Here is a 22,971-nt window from a genome sequence, read left to right on the forward strand (position 1 = left end):
ATTTTATCCTTTGGGCAATGGGAAGCCAGTGGAGGGATTGGCAGAGAGGGGTGGCAGATACGGAAGTTAGTAAGGTGGATGATTCTGGCAGCAGCATTCATGATAGACTGAAGAGGGGATAGCCTGCGATGAGGTAGGCCAATGAGGAGGGAGTTACAGTAGTCGAGCCGTGAAATAATAAGGGAGTGAATGAGTTGCTTAGTAGTTTCCGGGGTTAGGAACGGACGTATCTTGGAGATGCTCCGGAGCTGAAGTCTACATGAGTTTGTCAGCGAATGGACCTGGGGATGGAAGGACAGATTGGAGTAGTCTGTACTCAGTACTCTGGCTTGAGGGGTGGGACTGATGGTGGTGTTGTTGGTCTTGATGGAGAAGTCGGGGGGGGGGGTGCGGGCTGGGGGGGGAAAACTAGATGAGGTAGGCCAATGAGGAGGGAGTTACAATAGTCAATCTATTTACCCCTCAGGGTTTACATCTTAGGGAACCCCTGCTAAAACCAAATCATTGGAAATAATGGGAAAATGCGCATTAAATTAGTGGTCAGTGGAAAGCATGCCCTTACATTCTGACAATTAGTGTTGGTCCTGGAACCACACAGGCACTATCAATGGGAGGACAATCGGCTACTGCTCCAGGACCTCCTACCAACCTCTGGGGTAACCCTAAGGTTCCACGGCACCCTGGCTGAGAATGGCTGCTTTAGAGTGTAATTGTATCATAGTCAGCGGCCCACAATGCTGTAATATTACATGTGTGTATTGAATTACATAGAATTATAATATGACTATGGACTGTGAACAGGTCGTTTGGTGGTCCAGTATTATGCCAGCACTAAACTAGAATTGTATTGCAATGACCAGACAGTGGTGGGTAATGCTGGCATTGTTAACTGGTAAGTCATTCCTGGATGCTCTGAATACACTGTAAATATGTTTAGAATTATTGTGTTTGTGAGCTTTCTATAAAAGCAGTACCAGATGCCTAATCTATATGTATTTGCTGCAGGTTATGCTGGAAGAGACTGCGTCTCACACATGGCTGCCCAGGAGACGGAGATTAAGAGCAGTGCCTCCATTATTCCTTGTTTCCTCTTTGTAGAGGTATTGCCTTATTCTGTATTCTACAATGTAACTACCATAAGAGCATTACTGCCTTATCTGTGTTCATTTTCTGCCCTCTCTTCATCTTTACTCTCGGCTCTCTGCTCTCCCCTCCCCTGCCATAGAGCTCGGACCATGCTGGTGGTGATGTAACTTATTGCCCATCAGAGTGTGAACAGTAGAGCCCAGTGAACATGGCTTGTCATGCCAGTTTGTGTGAATGTACTGTGGCACTGGATGGGTGTGATGGTTGCTTGTTGCAAGAAAAGAAATAATGTGAGAAAGAAGCAGTCATTTATGAAAAAAGGTATAAAACATTACCAACACAAGAGCAATATTTGCATCAATCTTGTGTCTAAATCTTATTTTGATTAATCCCACAAATTGGAAAATTCTACTTGGCAATGGCAATATTTTAGGATCATTATGTTTGCAGATAAATGTATCTCTGTAGAATTCAGAACATTTCTAATGAGGGATTATTCTTGAATTATTCTTGAATTAAAAATGATTGAAAACGAGATGCTGTAACAAACTAGCGCCTATACATTCTGACGTAGTTGAAAGATTTTGTTGCCCATACCAACCATTTAGCTTCCTTAAAGTAGTATTAAACCCTCATAGATTTTAAGTTTAATACACTGAACACATTAATATAGGCATTCCCAAGTACATTTTTAAAACTCTTACAACTTTGAGTCTACAACTTGCTTTGCTGCTGGTTCCTGCTCTCTCAGTGCTGTTTCCCTGAACATCCAGTTTCCATAGGAAAGCGTTACCAGTGGACAGGGCAGTGCTGAGTCAGTCTGTTAGCATGGAGAAGGTAGGAGAAGGAGTACAGGGATTCCTTACCATCCTGGGCTACAGGTGTTTCTATCGATGTACACAGTATAGGGAGATACAACTCTAATCCCTGCATGCAAAGATGGCTTCATAGGACGCTGAAAAAGAAAGAAGCCCCCCTGAAACAGCGAACATGGGGCAGCAGTCATGGCACCAGCCTAAACTGGAATATAGGAAAGGATTAAAGATAAAGAAGCTGCATACTCAGTAAGTGATTAAAGCGGAACTCCAGTCACAAAAAAAAAATAAAAGTCAGCAGCTACAAAAACTGTAGCAGCTGACTTTTAAAAAGCAGACCCTCACCTGTCCCTTGGTCACGGACTGTCCTCACCGCAGCCGGTTTCACCGGCTGTCTGCATTCTTTCCGTTTTTTCAAGTATCCTTGGCTCCGTTGAGGGACTTCACAGGTCCTCTGGGTTCTAAATGCTGCATAGAGCTCTCTACCACTTTCCTTTGTGAGTCCAGAGTAGGCCCTTGACACTGTAGACAGGGAGAGGGTTCAATGATGGTGGGCATTACTCTACCCAGAATAGAACAGCGCTGGTGACTGGATTAATCTGTGAGGGAGTAGTGTCAGAGATAGAGTGAGTATTGCAGACTGAGATACTTTTTTATTAACCACTTCCAGTCCGGACACTTTCACCCCCTTCCTGTCCAGGCCAATTTTCAGCTTTCAGTGCTATCACACTTTGAATGACAATTGCGCGGTCATGCAACACTATACCCATATGAATTTTTTAACATTTTTTTTAGACAGATAAAGCTTTATTTTGGTGGTATTTATTCACCACTGGGATTTTTATTTTTTTTGCTATGTAAATGAAAAATTCAAAATATTTTGAAAAAAAGTGTTTTTTTTATAAAATTTTGCAAATAAATAATATTTCATCATAAATCTTGGCCAAAATTTATTCTGTTATCTTTTTAGTAAAAAACAAATAACCCAAATTAGTTTATAACCAAAAATTATAATTAAAAAAAAAGTTTTACATTTTTATTTTATTTTTTTATATTATTATTTATGTTGTTTTTTTTTACATACTGTCACCCTAGCAGTACAGTGTCACCATGGTGACACTGTACTACTTGTGGGGGGTGATGAAGATTTTTTTTTTTTTTTTACACTCCTCGCTCTTACACCCATGAAGGCTGTAAAAGCAATCATTTCTCCTTCTCCCTGGCTGCATTCTTGCAGCCATTGAGAAATACTATGTGAGCTGTAATTGGTCACAGCTTGTCACATGGTACAAGGCTGTTGTGAATTGCCTTGTACCATGTGACCTCTGTGATCATTCACAGATTTCACACGTAGTAAGCAATGATGTCAGAAGTGACATCTTGCTTACTATTCTACTTGTGATTACTGATTGGCCAATCAGTGATCACATGATTGGGACCTCGCAGAGAGGTCCCGTCCGACGATTGGTGTTCCATTGTGTCCGGAGGACACAGCGGGCACAGGATTGCGGTGCTTCGCGCTCCCGGGGAGCATGCACAAGCAGGGGGAGGGGGGGCCGTTTATAAACGGCCACCCGACCCTGCACTGCCACCATCAGGCCGTTTATATACAACGGCCGGACAGGAGGTGGTTAAAAAAAAATAATCTGAGGACAGATATAGTTATTTTTTGCCCAAGCTAGACTTGGGCTGTAAAACGTCGACTGTGAAAATTAGTTGGGAGCTGATTGTTATACACAATAATACATTTTACCTTTAGCATTTTTCATACATCAGGCCTTAAAATGGAACTACACTGCACCTGAGCACCATGAACCAAAAACAGTGTTTAAATGATTGTTAATATTCAAAGCAAACCTCTCCATCCATCCGTGTCTTCTTGCTTTATTTTACAGAGAAATCACTTTGAAAAACACCTCCTAGCATTTCTGGCAGTGGCCATCTTGAGTAAGCATTTACTTCCTGGAATCCATCTGCCCTTATCTCATGCATGCAGGCAGGTGGGTGTGCTTAGCTAAGAAAACCCCTCCTCCTCTCTTGAAGGCACTTGGGATGTATGATGTAATTTGCCTAGGCATGAAAACCAGGAAATAGCTGAAGAAATGTAAACAATACGTTTAAAACAAGTAAATATGATATAATTTCCTATCTATTTACTTGCAGCATAAGAATTAAGAATAGTCAGTGTTCATTGAGAGAGTGAAGTGCCGCTTTAGGTCTGAGTTATGCTATCCAGGTAAATATTACAAGCTACTAGAAGGACAGTTCTAAGGTACTAGTAGAGCTTATTTGATGAAGACCTTTTGATGAAGAGTGAGACACAATCAGGATGGAGAGTGTGATGCAATGTGGGTGGAGATTGGGACCCAATATGAGTGGAGAGTGGATCCTGAAGTAGAGAGAGAGTGGGACCCCATGTAGTTGGATAGTGGGACATGATATGGGTGGAAAGTGGAACACAATGTGGATGAAGAGCAGGTCCTGATGTGGATGGAAAGAGTGACATGATCTGTATTGAGAATGGGACATGATGTGGATGCAGAGTGGAACATGATGTAGATGGAACTATATAAAGTGAGATTGAGTTGAGTGATCAAATTGCTGCCAACATCCCACATAAAGTTCATCTAAAAGACAAGGTGTCAATTTTTATTATTGAAATAAGACAGAAAAATTAAGGACCTCATTGTCTTTTGAGTAAAATAGCTTTGTTATTTTTTGAGTGGTAACATACACATGTAGTACAATATCATACAATGATATATATATACCCTATCATACAGAACTTCATCCAATCACTGCCTGCGATAAATGCTGAGATCAGCTTGGATAGATGCTTCAGATAAATCCCAACATGTTTCAGAAAATAATTTCCTTCTTCAGGGTACAAAGCATGGGTAAATGTATCTCTACAAGATACCTTTCCGTATTTGTGGAATAAATTTCTTTTCCTCCAGACGTAAAGAGTGCCCCCTTGTCCTCTGTGATGACCTCAGGGTGAATAGCTCTACACCGAGTTCCCTATATGAACCACTGATGTATTTATACATGTAGATCATATCCCCCCTTATGTATTATACATGGAGATCATATCCCCCCTTATGTATTATACATGGAGATCATATCCCCCCTTATGTATTATACATGGAGATCATATCCCCCCTTATGTATTTATACATGTAGATCATATCCCCCCTTATGTATTATACATGGAGATCATATCCCCCCTTATGTATTATACATGGAGATCATATCCCCCCTTATGTATTATACATGGTGATCATATCCCCCCTTATGTATTATACATGGAGATCATATCCCCCCTTATGTATTATACATGGAGATCATATCCCCCCTTATGTATTATACATGGAGATCATATCCCCCCTTATGTATTATACATGGAGATCATATCCCCCCTTATGTATTATACATGGAGATCATATCCCCCCTTATGTATTATACATGGTGATCATATCCCCCCCTTATGTATTATACATGGAGATCATATCCCCCCTTATGTATTATACATGGAGATCATATCCCCCCTTATGTATTATACATGGAGATCATATCCCCCTTATGTATTATACATGGAGATCATATCCCCCCTTATGTATTATACATGGAGATCATATCCCCCCTTATGTATTATACATGGAGATCATATCCCCCCCTTATGTATTATACATGGAGATCATATCCCCCCTTATGTATTATACATGGCGATCATATCCCCCTTATGTATTATACATGGAGATCATATCCCCCCTTATGTATTATACATGGAGATCATATCCCCCCTTATGTATTATACATGGTGATCATATCCCCCCTTATGTATTATACATGGAGATCATATCCCCCCCCCCTTATGTATTATACATGGAGATCATATCCCCCCTTATGTATTATAAATGGAGATCATATCCCCACTTATGTATTATACATGGAGATCATATCCCCCCTTATGTATTATACATGGAGATCATATCCCCCCCCCTTATGTATTATACATGGAGATCATATCCCCCCTTATGTATTATAAATGGAGATCATATCCCCCCTTATGTATTATACATGGAGATAATATCCCCCCTTATGTATTATACATGTTGATCATATCCCCCCTTATGTATTATACATGGAGATCATATCCCCCCTTATGTATTATACATGGTGATCATATCCCCCCCTTATGTATTATACATGGAGATCATATCCCCCCTTATGTATTATACATGGTGATCATATCCCCCCTTATGTATTATACATGGAGATCATATCCCCCCTTATGTATTATACATGGTGATCATATCCCCCCCTTATGTATTATACATAGAGATCATATCCCCCCTTAGTATTATACATGGAGATCATATCCCCCCTTATGTATTATACATGGAGATCATATCTCCCCCCTTATGTATTATACATGGAGATCATATCCCCCCTTATGTATTATAAATGGAGATCATATCCCCCCTTAAGTATTATACATGGAGATCATATCCCCCTTATGTATTATACATGGAGATCATATCCCCCCTTATGTATTATACATGGAGATCATATCCCCCCTTATGTATTCTACATGGAGATCATATCCCCCCTTATGTATTATACATGGAGATCATATCCCCCCTTATGTATTATACATGGTGATCATATCCCCCCTTATGTATTATAATAAATTCAGTTCCTCTAATCTTTCCTCATAGCTGAGCTCCTCCATGCCTCTTATCAGTTTAGTTGCCCTTCTCTGTACTTTCTCCAGTTCCCCAATGTTCTTTTTTGTGAATTGATGCCCAAAACTGAACTGCATATTCCAGATGAGGTGTTACTAATGATTTGTACCGGGGTAATATGATATCTCTCTCTCTCTGGAGTCTATACCTCTTTAATACAAGAGAGGATTTTGCTCGCTTTAGAACCCGCAGCTTGGCATTGCATGCCATTATTAAGCTTGTGATCTACCAGAACTTCTTCTCCACCATTGATCCCCCCAGTTGTACCCCCCCTAGTATGTATGATGCATGCATATTCTTAGCCCCCAAGTGCAGAACCTTACATTTATCAACATTAAACCTCATTTGCCACATAGGTGCCCAATTACACAGAGCATTGAGGTCAGCTTGTAAATTGGAGACATCCTGTAAGGAAGTTATTCCACTGCACAGCTTGGTGTCATCTTCAAAGACTGAAATGGGATTTTAATCCCAGAACCTATATAGTTTATAAGTATATTAAAAAGTAAGGGTCCCAACCAGGGGCGGACTGACAACTCATGGGGCCCCAGGGCAATAGGGGATCATGGGGCCCCTGTGTACTTGCCCACGCTCAAAGCACACCCAAAAAAGCCTATAAAAAGTTCCAGGGGCAGTTCATGGGGTCCTCTACTGACCCCGGGCTCTCGGGCAGTGCCCGAGTGCTCAAATGGTCAGTCCGCCCCTGGTCCCAACACTGAACCCTGGGGTACACCACTGACAACCCTATGAGTATGAATCATTAACCACTACTCTCTGAATATTATCTTTTAGCCAATTTTTGGGGGTTTGTCCTGCTATCTTTTGCAATTTTTCATTGCTTTTCAGTTTATCTTGTTTTTGCATATTCTGTTACATTCTTTGTAATGTTTAAAAAAGGCTCTTTTCTTATTATACATAGCTTTTTTAACTTTGGCCGTTCACATGCAGTCTTTTTGAAGACCTCCCATTTCTGTGTTGTGTTCATCAATGCCATTATTCCCTCCCAGTCTAAGTCTTGGAGAGCAGTTCTCAGCCTTGGAAAAATTAGCTCTCTTAAAGTTGAGCATTTTTATTTTTCCTGTATGTGCTTGCTGGTTACAGATAACAATAAGTGAAATCATGTTATGGTCACTGCTACCCAGATGTTCTTTTATATGGACATCCATAATAAGCTCTGCATGGTCTGAGATTACCAGGTTCAGCGGAGCATCATTCCTAGTTGGGGCCTTTATGAACTGCACCATAAAATTGTCCTGTAGTAGGTTTATACAATTTTGCGCTTTAACTGTTCCTGCAGTACCATTACTCCAGTCAATGTCTGGAATGTGTTTCATGATGAGGGCAGAGGGTGTTACATAATGTGGATGGAGAATGGAACTTGATACAGGTGGACAGTGTGACATGATATGGGCAGAAAATGTTGTATGATTTGAGTAGAAGGTGTTACATGGTGTGGGAAGAGAGTGTTACATGATGTAATGATGATGGAAAGTGAGTCATGATGCAGATGAAGAGTGGGGCATGATGTGCAGGAAGAGTAGGACATACTGTGAATGGAGAGGGTGGCATGATGTGAATGTACTTTGTGACATGATGTAGATGGAGAGTGGGGCATGCTGTGGATGGAAAAGGTGACATGATGTGGACAGTAAGTGTGACATGATGTAGAGTTGGGCTTCATTAGAGGGGAAAGTGGGACATGATGCAGATGGAGAGTGGGGCATGCTGTGGATGGAGAGGGTGACATGATGTGGATGGAGAGTGGGACACAATGTGGATGGAGAGTGGGACACAATGCAGATGAAGTGTGGGACATGATTTGGATGGAGAGGGTGACATGATGTGGATGGAGAGTGGGACACAATGAGGATGAAGTGTGGGACATGATTTTGATGGAGAGGGTGACATGATGTGGATGGAGAGAGGGACATAATGTGGATGGAGAGTGAGACACAATGTGAATGGAGAGTGAGACACAATACGGATGAAGTGTGGGACATGATTTGGATGGAGAGTGAGACACAATGCGGATGAAGTGTGGGACATGATTTGGATGGAGAGGGTGGCATGATGTGGATGGAGAGAGGGACATAATGTGGATGGAGAATGAGACACAATGTGGATGGAGAGTGAGACACAATGTGGATGGAGAGTGAGACACAATGTGGATGGAGAGGGAGACACAATGTGGATTGAGAGTGAGACACAATGCGGATGGAGAGTGAGACACAATGTGGATGGAGAGTGAGACATAATGGGGATGAAGTGTGGGACATGATTTGGATGGAGAGGGTGACATGATGTGGATGGAGAGTGGAACACAATGTGTATGGATAGTGGAACATGATGTGGATGAAGAATGGGACATGATGTGGATGGAGAGGGTGACATGATGTGGGTGGAGAGTATGAAATGATGTGTGGATAGAGGGAGTGGGAGATGACGTGCTGACTACTCCAAGATTCCATAGTCTCTCTCCAGCTTCCTCAGCCCTCTGACAGTTTGTTTCTGATTCTACCCTTTTTTATGTTATTTATCATTTTAAACTAACATCCGTCTTTTAATTCACTTTATTTCCACTTCATCCCCCAGTTCAGTTGTGTGATCCTCTTCTCCGGGCTCTCACTCGTTAACCCTACCTTTGCAGTCTACTACCTCCCTGGTCTCCCATGTAATGTTCTTGTTTCCCTCATGCCCTGTGCGTTACTTTATCACCTCTTTCCATACCTTGTCATTCTTTGTCACATCTGCAGCCTCTGTCTTCCACCTTGCAAGTTACTCTGTCCATAGGATTTCCTTAATTTTATAATGAGTTTGGATCTTTCTCATCTTCTTTCTTACATCTCTTTTTTCCATTTTTTCAGACAGTGCTAGAATAGAGTGAAATAAGCTCTATTTAAGTTTTTATAAATCTTCCCTTTGTATCTGCTTGGCTTGGCTCTTCCTGCCTTGCCTCTCTTGCTGCATTTTGCGAATATCAGTGTATTTAATTCTGTTTCTTTTTCTGTCTTCAACCCTTCTGCATGTCTGATTTTGGTCCTTGATTTGTTTCTTGATGTAATCTTGTCATTTTATGTCTTGCTCACTGTTTCACTGACTCTTCTCTCTGTTCTTTTTTCTTTGGTTGTCCTTTCGAAGGTCTCTTTAGATCTGAATGGTCACTTTTTCGTCTTGTTGACTGTTCTCTGTCTTTTTCTTCTGTCCTATTTGCCTTCCTTTGTGTTGCCTCTGTACCTCTTTCTGACTCTTCTCTTTCTTTCTCTGACCTTTCTGTATCCATGTTCCTCTGTTCCATTAGTCTGTATTTGTGCTTCTCCTAACCCTTCTCTATCCATTAGACTGTATTTTTGCATATCGGTTCCCTAACTCTTCTGTCTCATTCTCTGTCCCTTCTGTATCCATATTCCTCTGTCCATCTGTCTCCTAACTCTTTTGTCTTTTTCTCTGACCCTTCTGAATCCATGTTCCTTTGTCTGTCTGTCTCCTAATTCTTCTGTCTCCTTCTCTGACCCTTTCGTATCCTTTAGTCTGTATTTATGCTTATCTATCTTACTCTTCTGTCTCTTTATATGGTTTCAATTGTGTCTTCTGTGTGCTGTGATCTTTGTTTGCCTCATCTGTCTCTTACATTTATGTTGTTTGCCCCGCCTGTCCTCTTTTTGTCTCTGTATCTGTTTTTTCTTTAATTCTTTTCCAAGTTTACTCTTCACTTTTGTTGTCCACTTTTCATACCCTGCCTTCCAATCCTTTTAATTTTTCATTCCCCTGTGCTGCTTTTTTTATTCTTGGATCTACCTACTTTGTAACTCCGCATTGTTCCTCCTCTGGTAATTGCCTCTGTTATCAGTTTGAGAAGATGCTCTATTTTCAGCTTGTCCTGATGGCCGGAACTGTTATCCTCTCGTACCACTTTGAATACACGGACACCTTTCCTGTACACTCCCAGGGTTTCTTCTGCTACGACAGCACCTTGTCCAAGCCATACCCGGGTCCTGAGAGCACCAGCCGGGCCCCGCCACGTCTGCTGTACCCTCTGATCACCGTACTGCCTGTCCTGACGGTAAATATAACACCAGCTTTGCAGTGAGTCTGAGGACTGTATATTCTCCATGGCTGAGTACTGTGTGCGAGACATACACTCACTGATGTGATCCATCATGACAGTTTGACAGTGGGAGCTGCCCCCTCCTTACACACAGGACTGGGCAGTAATACTCCACCACCATGCTTGTCTATGCCTAGGGCATCCACAGTTCATTTCACCTATTCTTTGATGTCTGTGTGTATTAGTTGATGTCATTTCTTTTATCCAGGTGTCTTTTGTAAGTTTCCCTTCTGTTATTGTGGCATCCTTCAATGGTTCTACACTAGGCAGCAACTGCTTTGAATTAGCATATGTGTCAGTAGCAGCTGCTGTTAAAAAAGAAATGGTCTTTATAAAGTAGATATAACCCAAATTCTCAAAATATGCACAAAAAGAGAAATGTAGAGGACAAAGGTCTAGTTTTCATTAATGCCTGTTGTCTCCTTGCAGCTGATCTTTCCCCGTTACCCTTACCATGCCTTGTTTTGCAATATCTCTCTGTGTGGAGGTGGCCATCTTGGTGGAAGCAAGGCTTTGCTTCCTCATGTCAGAGCCTCCGGCAAGGAGAACAGGGGGAAGCACAGGAGTGACATCAACAAATCTCACACCAAATCTCCTTAGACTAACAGAAGCAGCAGTGCCTTAGATCTCACACTGCAGATATACAGCTATGAGACTGTAAGCACAGGACTGCCTAGGCACACTCACCTCTTTCTGACTCTTCTCTTTCTTTCTCTGACCTTTCTGTATCCATGTTCCTCTGTTCCATTAGTCTGTATTTGTGCTTCTCCTAACCCTTCTCTATCCATTAGACTGTATTTTTGCATATTGGTTTCCTAACTCACCAGAAAGCGTACTTCTATTTTTTCTGGATAAAAAGTACATTTTTCAAGGTACTACTTAGGCACAATTAACCTAATCCAAAGCAAGTCTTCACTATTTTGAGTTTGTTTTCACGCTAAAATGTACAGTATATGTGGTTTGAAACCTTGTTAAAACTAAAATCTAAAGCTCTCATTGTGCCATGTTCCGGCACTTCTTTTTCTGGGGTAACAACTTACTCACAATGATGTTCCTGAATTGTCACCCTGTCACATACTATCAGCTGTAAGGGCTGGAGGAGATCAGCAGCACTGACAAGCAAAGTAAAGGAGAAAGCTTCACTTTGTAAAAAGTAAAAACATGTTTATAATACTTTATGCTTTGGCAAACTTAAAGTATAACTAAAGGCAAAACCTTGTTTTTTGTTTTAGATTGATTGGAGAAGGGTTAGAAGGCCTGTCAGATTTATAATGCTGTTTGTGCCCCTTATAGAGAGACCCACTCTCTCTTTCTGTCCTGTTTACCTAAGAATGAAAGTGAAAGCAAAACCCAAATTTGTGGTTATCACCAGAACATCTTCCAATGGGGACACTAGTTCTGGTGACAGCCAAGGTTTCCCTCACGTTGGTGGGATTTCCTCTATCTTTCTGTTTTGGTTATAGGACAGGAAATGAAAGGAAATCTCCCCAGTGGGACACAGATGGCAAAAAATGTAACAGGGTTATAACTACCTTACTCAATACAAAATGAAGAAAAGTTTTGCCTTTGTTCTACTGTAATATAATGTACCTAATAACAACTTAAAGTCCATAAACCATAGACATCAGGATCACATTACAGTTTTTCTCTTGAAAAGCTCATCGTGTTTCAGCTGTCAGTTTGTAAAACATTTTGGTGCAACCTACGAACAGGTAATGTACACTAGTGATGATCATCTAACGCAGCGGTTCTCAACCTGTGGGTCGCGACCCCTTTGGGGGTCGATCAACCCTTTCACAGGGGGCGCCTAAGACCATCGGAAAACACATATTTCCGATGGTCTTAGGAACCGAGACACCGCTCCTCTATCCGTCTCCAGGCGGGTCCGCCCACATGCAGATAGACTCTATGAGGTAGTGGTGAGGGCGGCCGGAGGGGCTCGGCAGGGTGTCCCGCACTCCCGGCTTTCTGCAAGCCTCTCACGCTGAACTAACACCAGCACACTGACTGGCCCGCTCCCTCTTCCCTGTGCGTTATGAGCGGCCGGCCAGGCTGGAGGCTCCTCCCCTGCAAGGGGCAGGTCGGAGGTGCCCCACTGCCACCCATTGGCTGCCCTTGCACCTGCTGCATGTTTCCCCGGGCGGGCAGCTGCTCACAACAGCTGGATAGATGTTAGCCGGGCCCCCCTTTGTCTCCGGGGAAGGGGGGATCTGGTTACCCGCAGAGCGTGTGCCCTACAGCCGCTCACGTCCCACGGAGGCTTCTCCTCACAGCACTTGTACGAGGGCTGGCACCGGGGCACACGGCCCGCTAGAAGGAAGTACACAGCGACCAGCAATCCCAAACTTTCCGGGGTCATAAAAGGAGCCTCAGGACAGATGACTTGGTGTGGGAGAGGGCTGATATCCCTGGGGGGGAGGGGGGGGAATACTGGCCATACACGCTTCAATTTTACTATCAGATCCAATTGGCAATCAGATTAACTTCCGTTCCCATCAAATTCCTTAAGTCGATTGACCAGGGCGCAAAATGATCGACCAGTTTGCATCGATTGGCCGCACTGAGATGCTTTTTCCATCAATTGTACCATATTTCCATCAATTTATGAGAATGTATGGTGAGAACAGAGATGTGGTCGATAATCTCAGATTGTATCTTCCAAATATTGATCGAAATCCACTTCTCCGTCCGTGGCTGATCAGTTGATCGTGTTATTTGTAGTGGTGCACCGAAATGAAAATTCTGGTGCCAAAAAAAAAACGCTTTCTGATAATCAGATCGTTAGTATTCCGCTGTCGAGGGCTGGTCATGACAGTTCATGCGAAAATATCCAAAGGGACAGGCACAAAAATGTTCTTGTACAGTTACAGAAGGAACTATTGAAAATACATCCTGCATATCAGATATTTACATTATGATTCATAATAGTAGCAAAATTATAGTTATGAAGTAGTAACGAAAATAATTTTATGGTTGGGGGTCACCACAACATGAGGAACTGTATGAAAGGGTCGCGGCATTAGGAAGGTTGAGAACCACTGATCTAGTGGCTGATGTGCACTTCTAGATCAATGTTATCTCACTAGAGCTTGTGCACATGAAACCTCCTGAAACCTGCAAGGGGGGACCCAAGGCTTCAACTGCCTAGGGGCCTCCATAAAGTCAGGGCCTGGACTGAGCGAAGCTAAAGGGAGGGCCAGCATGACTGGGGCTTGCAGACGAGGCTGAGATGGGATCCGGATGAGGAGTATAGGAGATGGGGGATGGTTACTTACCGGATTGGAGCAATCGGGCTGGAGGGTGGTCTTGCTAGGATGAGGAGTGGGGTTGTGATTTGTCGGGGGTAAGTCGGAGCTTGTGGCAGCACAGGTGAGGTTTAATCCAGCACTGCCTGCAGCCCCTGGGACTTGATGGCAGCCCTTGGACAATAGCAGCAGGTATTAGGAGCAATTATTTGTGATCTCTATCAGAGATCACATGTACTATGTCCTGGATGGCTTGATGAATGACATTCAAAAGTACTTTAAAAACATTTGCTTTTGCCATTTGATTTTGGACTGAATGAACTGTCTCGAATGAAAACCACATTCACTGCTAGATATTCTGTTTGAGAAAAATGTTCCTTCCTTTCGCCACTGCATTTGAAAAAGAACGTTAGTTTGACCCAACTAATGATTACAAATTGGATAGACTGTTCTTGAAACAAAAATTTTCAAACAAAATTGCATGCCCAACTTGTCTCTGAATGTTTCTCTGAAGTGTTGTATATCTCCAGTCTTTAACCACGATGTTTGCATGTCTACAGTCTTTGACCATCTCCCGTACTGAAGTAAGTCTGCTTTCTTTTGCAGACTTCTATAGCATTACATATATGGAATATTATGTGGTGATGTCAGGGACCTAAGTTGTACCACATAAGTTGACCACCACTGCAGTAGATGCAAGACAGAACAGCTACTGCAATGGGTTTTTTTTGTTTTTTTGGGGGTTTTTTGTTGCCTAAATACCTAATTGTAGATATAAAATATCAGGCACACAGGGAGGGCATAGTTTTCAATATGTTAGCTTTTCCTTGTGTAAAGAACAACCATTGTGCAGCACTGCAAAGCAGCTTGCAGAACCTAGTGAACAAATATGACTTTTCCTACATTTATATGTATGACCGCAGCGGACCAATCAGGACTGTCACACGGGGAGTCCAAAGCCCTGTGTAAACTAGTGACTTGTAGCTTACACAAGGCTTGCCTTTTCCTCCCAGTGGCTGAACAGAGCAGTGGGGAAGCATCAAACATGAGGAATATATTTCTCTTGGCAAACTAGGAGTGTGCATGGATATAGGGGACTATTCACTCTGCTTGAATCAGACAAAGTAGAGTGTCCTTATTGTATCGCAGCAAGGTCTGTCCTCCAAAACCAGGTAAACCCCCAATCAAATGTCTCCCTTTACTGTGTAAGTGACAGGTACTGTTGATGGAGCAGAATACCCTTGTTTTGTCCACAGATCTTGCTGGGAGAGGTATCTGCTGTCTTCATCAACCCACGATGGAGGACCAAGGAAAAGATCATCTCGTGTGGTGACTGCTGCTTTTTCAACCCTCTGCTGCGTCGTGTAGTCAGGATTCTGGGTGAGCGAGGAGTGAATTCTGCTGGAGATACAGTATTTGTGTGTTTTGTCTCTGGTTTGTTGGGCTGACTGGGGCTTTCTTGCAGGTTGAAGTATGCACATAGATGGTTTTATACATAAACATTGGCACAAAAACCAAAAATAAGTCTGAACATAGTGTACAAGCAATACAAGCGACCAGTGTCTGTGTAAATTAGACCAAGTGGAGGTGCAGTATGACATTATTATCTCACAAAGACATTTTACAGGGTAGAACATCCTTTTCAATCTTTTTGACACAGAAGAACCATTTAAAGGACCTTCAGGTCTCAGGGAAACCACTCAGGGCTGTGGGTAAAGGGGTACCACCAGTTCTCCTGTATGAGGCCCAGGCCAGCAGGGGGCCCAGGCAGCTGGGTGAATTGTATGTGGGCAGGCAGGGTGATTGGCACAGTGGGGTGTGTGTAGGGGGGGGGCAATTGCTGGAACTGTTCCCCTGTATGGCTCCCTCTGCAACAGCTAAAAACTGTCTTCTTTTCCTCTCCCTCCCACTGGTTTTCAACTGCTGCAGAGAGAGCCAAATAGGGGATCGATACCAGTAATTTCCCTTCCACTGCACCCATCACCCTCCCTGTGCACCATACATTTCCCCCTGCTGCCTAGGCCCCCCGTGTGTCCTCACCCCTCAGTGCTGCCAGCTTCCCTCCTCTCCTTAACACCAGCAGCTACAATCACACAATAGAATCCCTCAGGATGGAGAGTGGGGGAAGGGTCCAGTAAAGATGTCACATTTACCAGCCTCTTCCTTTTCTAAATGATCACAATGAGTGATTGGTACCAATCTCTCACTGTGTTGATTCATAACTTAAGCATAGTAAACTTTGTTTTTTTTGGGGGACCTGTCAGGTTGGCTGTATGGAGCCCCATGGTTTCTAACAGTAGTCCTGAACCCTCTAATAATCATTATATTATAAATATATACTGTATATCTACAGCTCACAAGACATTAGCTTGAACAGTAAATTGTGGACATAAAATAAATAAAAGAATACAGAATGTGGCATTCTTCATGCACGTGAGCGCCCGGGGCTGCTCTATACAACACTCCTATTTTCAGTAATAATAATTAAATGAAACATGAAACAATGAAAAAAAAGACAGACAGTGAAAATTGTAGTGCTGTTTCAAATTGGTGTTCAGTTGAAAAGTGGCCTCTTACATTGGTGGTCTGTGGGAACAATGCTCCTTACATTGGTAGTCAGTAGAAAGAATGCCCCTTACATTGATGGTTTGTAGGAAGAATGTCCCTTAAATCGGTAGTCAGTGGGAAGAATGCTTCTTCCATTAGTGATCAGTGGGAAGAATGCTCATTGCAATGGCAATCAGTCGGAAAAATGCTCCTTACATTGGTGGTCTGTGGAAAGATTGTGTCTTACATTGGTGGGCAGAAGGAAGAATACTCCATACATTGGTGGTCAGAATTCCCCTTATATGGGTAGTGAGTTGGAAGAGTACCCCCTGCGTTGCTAGTCAGAAAGAAGATGTCTTCATACATGGGTGGTCAGTGGGAAGAATTCCCTTTACATTGCTGATCAGATTGAAAGTTTCTCCATACACTGGTGGTCATTGGGAAGAATGTTTATTGCATTGGTGGTTAGCGTGAAGAATATCCCTTAAATTAGTGGTCAGTGGGAGAAGGAGGAGGACACACTGAAGGAACTCTCTCTGAGAACCAGCATTTTCAATCCTGGGCTTTGCCTGCTAGCTTGGCCCAGGAACCATGTCTGATCCAGGGGTTGGCCCTGGGAGGGATCCCCCTGATGACACAGGGCCTAGTGAGGAGGAGGAGGTGGAGGACCTGACTGTGGGTCCAGGCCCTGGTGAGGATGTGGATGTGTACAGACAGAGGATTATTGATCGTTTTATGGCGATTGGAAGAGCTGAGGAAAAACCTAACGTTTTGAAGGCTGAGCATAAATCCTTCAGAGCCAAATACTGCCAGAAATGCCATGAAGCAAGAGCTATAGCAGATGGAGGAAAAGGTGAAGAAAAAATCTTTATTGTTGGAAAAGGTGAAAACCAGAAGTGGAGCTTTTGCAGAGAAGTTTAATATTGAAAAGAGATTTGCCAGCCAGACATCAGCAAGTCCTGTGGATCAGCAGCCTCGGGTAATGGATCCAGCAGATGGAGTCACCCCTGAGAGCAGACAGGTTTGTCAGCAGTCCCTGAGGATGGACAGAGGAGGTACAGTTTAAGAAACAACTACCCCAATCATCTTGATGGCTGTTCCCGCTCCGTTAAAGGTGGCGACCATAAATATCACCAGCATTAAATCTGCAAGAGCTCGTGATACGGCCTTATGTTTGTTCAGTGAGTTTGATGCTGAGATTTTATTTTTGCAAGAGACCTGGCTCAATACATTGGCTGATGTGTATCTAGCAAAAAGGGAGTGGAGATGTGGTCCCTCCTTTTGGTCTCTTTTGGCTGAGCCTTGCAGCGGAGTTGCGGTGCTTTTTAAAACCAATATGGTAATGTGCCGGCGGGTAATTGAGGTAGAAATGGGGAGATGCATGGTCTTAGACAGCTCTGTTAGGGGGCAGGACCTACGCCTGATCAATATCTATGGACCTCAGTCAAAATGGGACAGGAAATGCCTCCTCACAAAGATCAAGCCCTTCCTTTTTACGTCTCATCAGTTTGTCTTTGGAGGTGACTTTAACACCATAATTAGGCCTGAAGACAGAAGAGGCTCCATAGACAGGCTGGGTTATAATAGCTTTTTTCTTTGAGATATGGTTAGACAGGCAGGCCTGGTAGATGTGCACATTAAGCACTGTCCAGGCAGCACGGGTTTCACATTTCAGAGAGGGAATAGTCAGAGCAGGATGGACAGGTTTTTTTTAAAGGAGAAATCTGCCTTCTCGGCTCCTGAGTTGAGGGCGGTGAAGTTCTCTGACCACTGTATGCTGTCTGACTCTGAATGTCTCGGACACTCCACCCAGGGGAAGGGGTGTCTGAAAACTCAATTCGGCTCTCCTGGAAGATGAAGAGTTAAGACAGTCCTTTGAGGATTTTTTTCAGGCACAGGTTTCTATTCTGGACTTTTGCAGCAGTAGGTCATAGTGGTGGGAGCTTGTGAAACAAAGGGTGATTGGACTTTTCAAGGCCATAAGTAAGAAGAAGCAGCTTGGTATCTATATTGCCTATCAGCATTTGCGGAGGAAGCTTGATCATCTTGTCTCGTTTGGAAGAGATCCAGGGGAGATCTCTGAAGTGAAGCTTCTTCTTAGAAAGTGTCAATATAATTGGCATGCCTCCTTGGTTCTGGTGAGGGATTATGGGAAATATCACTCGCCTGATCCTCACCAGAACTGTAAGCAAGGCATAGCAGTGAAGATGGTCATTGGCCTGAAAGACAGTACAGGTTCCCTGGTGAAGTCCAGATCAGGGATCTTGGAGATCTTTGGGCCATATTATGCAGACCTCCTGGGAAGAAAGGACCTTAGCGGGGACAGGATGGAAAGCTTTCTGGATTTTACTCCAGGACTGGGAAATGGTACATTGCTGTTGATGAATTTGACAGAACCAATTTCAGCGGATGAGGTAGTTCATGCTTTAGACAAGCTGGCTGCGAAAAAATCGCCTGGGCCAGATGGATTGACAGCTGAATTTTACAAGTGTATTAAGTCCATCCTGGCTCCCTTTTCAGCGGGGGGTTTTAACAGCTGTCCAGAAGAGGGTTCGCTCCCTCCTTCCATGAGGCTATCCGCTGTGATCCTTCTGTCAAAAGGTAAAGGCCCCTCAAAGATTGAAAACTGGCACCCCATCAGTGATAGAAAGATTTTGGCGAAGATTCTTTTTTTGCACTTGTCAGTAGCAGGCGATTTGTTGTCCAGCCATCAGCACTGTTCGGTCCAAGGTAGAAGTACCTTTTCAGAAGTTTTGGCTATCCGGGAGGCTTTGGAGCGATGAAGGGCTGTTGAATGGAGAAAGTACTTGCTGGCATTAGATCAGGAAAAAGCTTTTGACTGAGTGTACCATGAGTATCTGTGGTTGCTACTTGGTAGATACGGCCTGCAGTGGAGGTTTATAGACTGGCTGAAAACATTATATAGAGGGGCTGAGAACTTCCCACTTGTTAATGGTTGGGTTGGACGGCCTTCTGAGGTTGACTCTGGTGTGCCTTTGAGTCCCCTGCTATATGCTTTTGCAATTGACCCCTTTGTAAGAAGGCTAGAGGGTGCATCATTGTGTGGGGTGTTTTTGGCTTTGCTGGTGTGATAGAGCAGTACACAGTGGCTTATGGTTCTAAAGTCAACCATGAAAAGAGTGAAATTTTCTGGATGGGTGAGGAAGGTAAAAGCTTCAAACATCCAGATGCCTTCCTGAAGCCCCAGCAGGAAATTAAAGTGTTGGACATCAAATTTGGTACTGGTGACTATAGTCATTGAAATTGGGAAAGCAGGTTGGTGGATGCCAATGCCAAAGTAGCAAGCTGGAAGAAAAGGAGGCTTTCTTTGACGGAGAGGGTTGACTTGATCAAAACTTACCTGATCCTGATCTTTTTCTATGTCAGCTTCGTCTGTGTCTTGCCGGAATCTCTCTATGCAAGGGTCTACAGCTGTTTTTCCAACTGTTATGGGGAAATAGGCTGAACCTGATCAAATGCAATGTAACTTACCTGTCCAGGTGGGAGGGTGGCCTAGAAATGGTCAACCCAATAGTTTTCTTTTCTCTGCTCTTTTAAAGTATAATCTTGGTAATATGTTAGCAGAGACCCGCTGGAATGGGTGGGTATTCTTCAATGCTGGTTTAAGCCTTTTGTGCATTGCTGGAAAGATGGCGGGCCAGTGAAGAGTCTGAGAGTCCGACATGGCAAGCTTCCGGCTTATATTGCCCCATGCCTGAAAATACTTCAAGTGGCAGGTTACGGTGGAAGATATCAGGTCCCTTCCCAGGAAGCTTCTGGAGGAGAGGATTTTGGGTTCTGCTTTCAGTGTCTGGCATTAAGAGATTGCCCATGCTCTGTAATGAGGGAGGGGTTGCGTTAAATTAATTTGGAGAGAATCCCTTTAAAGTGTATGGATCAAGCCTGGCTCGCTTTCCATGGAAGGATGCATGTGAGAGGGAACCTGAAGCATCTCCCTGTGAATGATCTGGATTGTCCTAGAGTGGAGTGTTTTGGTAAAGTGGAGTCTATGGACCACTTTTTGCTACAGTGTCCCTTTAACATAGAGGTATATAAAAGGGTGGGGAGGGTGCTAGGCATCCCCTTTCTCTATTGCATGAGTTATGCAGAGTGGGTGTATTGGGTATTCCTGAGTTGCTGGGATTTTGATTTAGATACACTTTTTCTAGTATAATTCTTCTTTTACTTTTTAAATATCACATTTTATATAATAAAGTGTTTTTGTGATATATATAGTAAGAGACAATCTGTCACACAGAGGGTTCAACTTTCATTTCTCTGTGGTTTACTTAAATAATAATAATAATAATAAAATAGATTAAATACAAATTAAAAAAGGAAATTAAATATCTGTGTGCCTAATCCCAAATTTGTCTTCTCTTTTCTCCCTAGGACTCTTTTCTTTTGGCCTGTTCTGCACAGTAATCTTTGCTGGAGCGGTTCAGACGGTCACCGGTAACCAGGCGCCTCACTTCTTGTCTGTGTGTCGCCCCAATTACACGGCTCTGGGCTGTATGTCTCACTTACAGTATGTGTCCTCGCCATATGCCTGCACTGGTGACCCTGAGCTCATCACTGAGGCTCGCAAAGCTTTCCCCTCCAAGCCAGCGGCTCTAGGAGCATACGCGGCAGTTTACACCACGGTACGTCCCCAATATGAAACCGTCTATAGAACTGTTTGTGTTCCCATAAAAACCAATCAGGTTCCAGCTGTAATTTTACTAGACAAATAAAAAAATGAAAGCCATTGTTGTAATAGGTGATTCAGAAAGTTATTCTAGCGTTATCACTCACCCGCTATAAATCCGCCTTCCACACATACGCACCTCCTCCCTCCATGGTGCCAAACAAACCTACTTTCTTTCCCTTATCAATACCCTCTCCTCTAATCCTCGCCGGCTCTTCTCAAACTTCAACTCTCTACTCTCTCCCCGCCCCCACCTCCACCCAGCACCTCACTCACCACCATTGAGATTGCCAATCACTTCAAAAACAAGATTGACACATTTCGCAGGGACATCACCGCTGCCCAGACCTCCTCCCCACCTATCACCTCTCATGTGGTAACCCCCTCAACACCCCTCTCCCCTGGCATCACCACTGTTCAGACCTCCACCCCACCTAACATCCCGCACACTGAAGCCCCCTCCACACTCAACTCCTTCGACCTTACTACCACCGAGGAGGTCACTAAGGTCTTCTCCGAAGCCCACCTCACCACCTGCCCCCTCGACCCTGTCCCCTCACAACTCCTACGACCTCCCTTCTCCTCCATCCTTCGCTCCCTCACCCACATCTTTAATCTCTCCCTCTCTTCTGGCGCATTCCCCTCCCCCCTAAAGCACGCGCACATCACGCCCATACTCAAAAAGCCCTCCCTGGACCCCACTTACCTGAACAACCTTAGACCCATCTCCCTGCTGCCATTTCCATACAAACTCCTTGAGCGCTAAGTCTACAATCGCCTAAGCTCCCACCTCAACGACAACAACCTCCTTGACCCCCTACAGTCCGGCTTCCGTCCCCTACACTTCACCGAAACTGCTTTACTTAAACTCACCAACGACCTGCTAACCACCAAAGCTAATGGCCACTATTCAGTGCTCCTACTCCTCGACCTCTCCGCGGCTTTTGACACAGTCGACCACCCCCTCCTCCTCAAACAACTACACTCCCTTGGCCTCAGAGACTTTGCTCTCTCCTGGCTCTCGTCCTACCTATCACAACGCTCCTTCAGCGTCACTTATAACGCTACCACCTCCCCCTCACTCCCCCTCTCTGTCGGGGTCCCTCAAGGCTCTGTCCTCGGGCTCTTTCTCTTCTCCATCTACACCTCCTCCCTTGGCCAACTGATGCACTCTCACGGCTTCAACTACCACCTCTATGCCGACGACACGCAAATCTATCTCTCGACCCCTCGCCTCATCCCCTCAGTCTCCGCCGGAATCACTAGCCTGCTGAACGACATAGACTGGATGTCACTCCACTTCCTTAAACTGAACCTCTCCAAAACCAAGCTCCTAGTCTTCCCCCCAGCCCGCGCACCCCCCCCCCCACTGACTTCTCCATTACGTCCAACAATGCCACCATCAGGCCCACCCCGCAAGCCAGAGTACTTGGTGTCATTCTTGACTCCAATCTATCCTTCCTACCCCAAGTCCAATCGCTAACAAAATCGTGCAGACTCCACCTCCGCAACATCGCCAAAATACGCCCATTCCTAACCCCAGAAACCACTAAACAACTCATCCACTCCCTCATCATATCACGACTCGATTACTGCAACTCCCTCCTCACTGGCTTCCCTCACTGCAGACTATCCCCGCTTCAATCGATCCTGAATACGGCAGCCAGACTCATCCACCTTACCAACCGCTCCGTTTCCGCCACCCCCCTCTGCCAATCCCTCCACTGGTTTCCGATTG

General features: G+C 44.0%; 1 protein-coding gene across 2 annotated transcripts in view; it reads left to right on the plus strand.

Annotated features, from left to right (window-relative positions):
• PLPPR2 (phospholipid phosphatase related 2) overlaps positions 1–22,971 on the plus strand; it is a 53,914-nt gene that overhangs the window by 10,978 nt on the left and 19,965 nt on the right. For both annotated transcript variants that reach the window (XM_089688835.1, XM_089688834.1), the window contains exons 3-6: positions 1,006–1,100; positions 10,521–10,709; positions 15,256–15,379; positions 20,939–21,189. In XM_089688835.1, coding sequence (XP_089544961.1) covers positions 1,006–1,100; positions 10,521–10,709; positions 15,256–15,379; positions 20,939–21,189 — 659 coding nt within the window. The remainder of the gene's footprint in view (positions 1–1,005; positions 1,101–10,520; positions 10,710–15,255; positions 15,380–20,938; positions 21,190–22,971) is intronic.

This window comes from Staurois parvus, unplaced genomic scaffold (genome assembly GCF_062004578.1).
Source record: "Staurois parvus isolate SC_StPar_1 unplaced genomic scaffold, SC_StPar_1.0 ptg000456l, whole genome shotgun sequence".
NCBI classification, from domain to species: Eukaryota; Metazoa; Chordata; class Amphibia; order Anura; family Ranidae; genus Staurois; species Staurois parvus.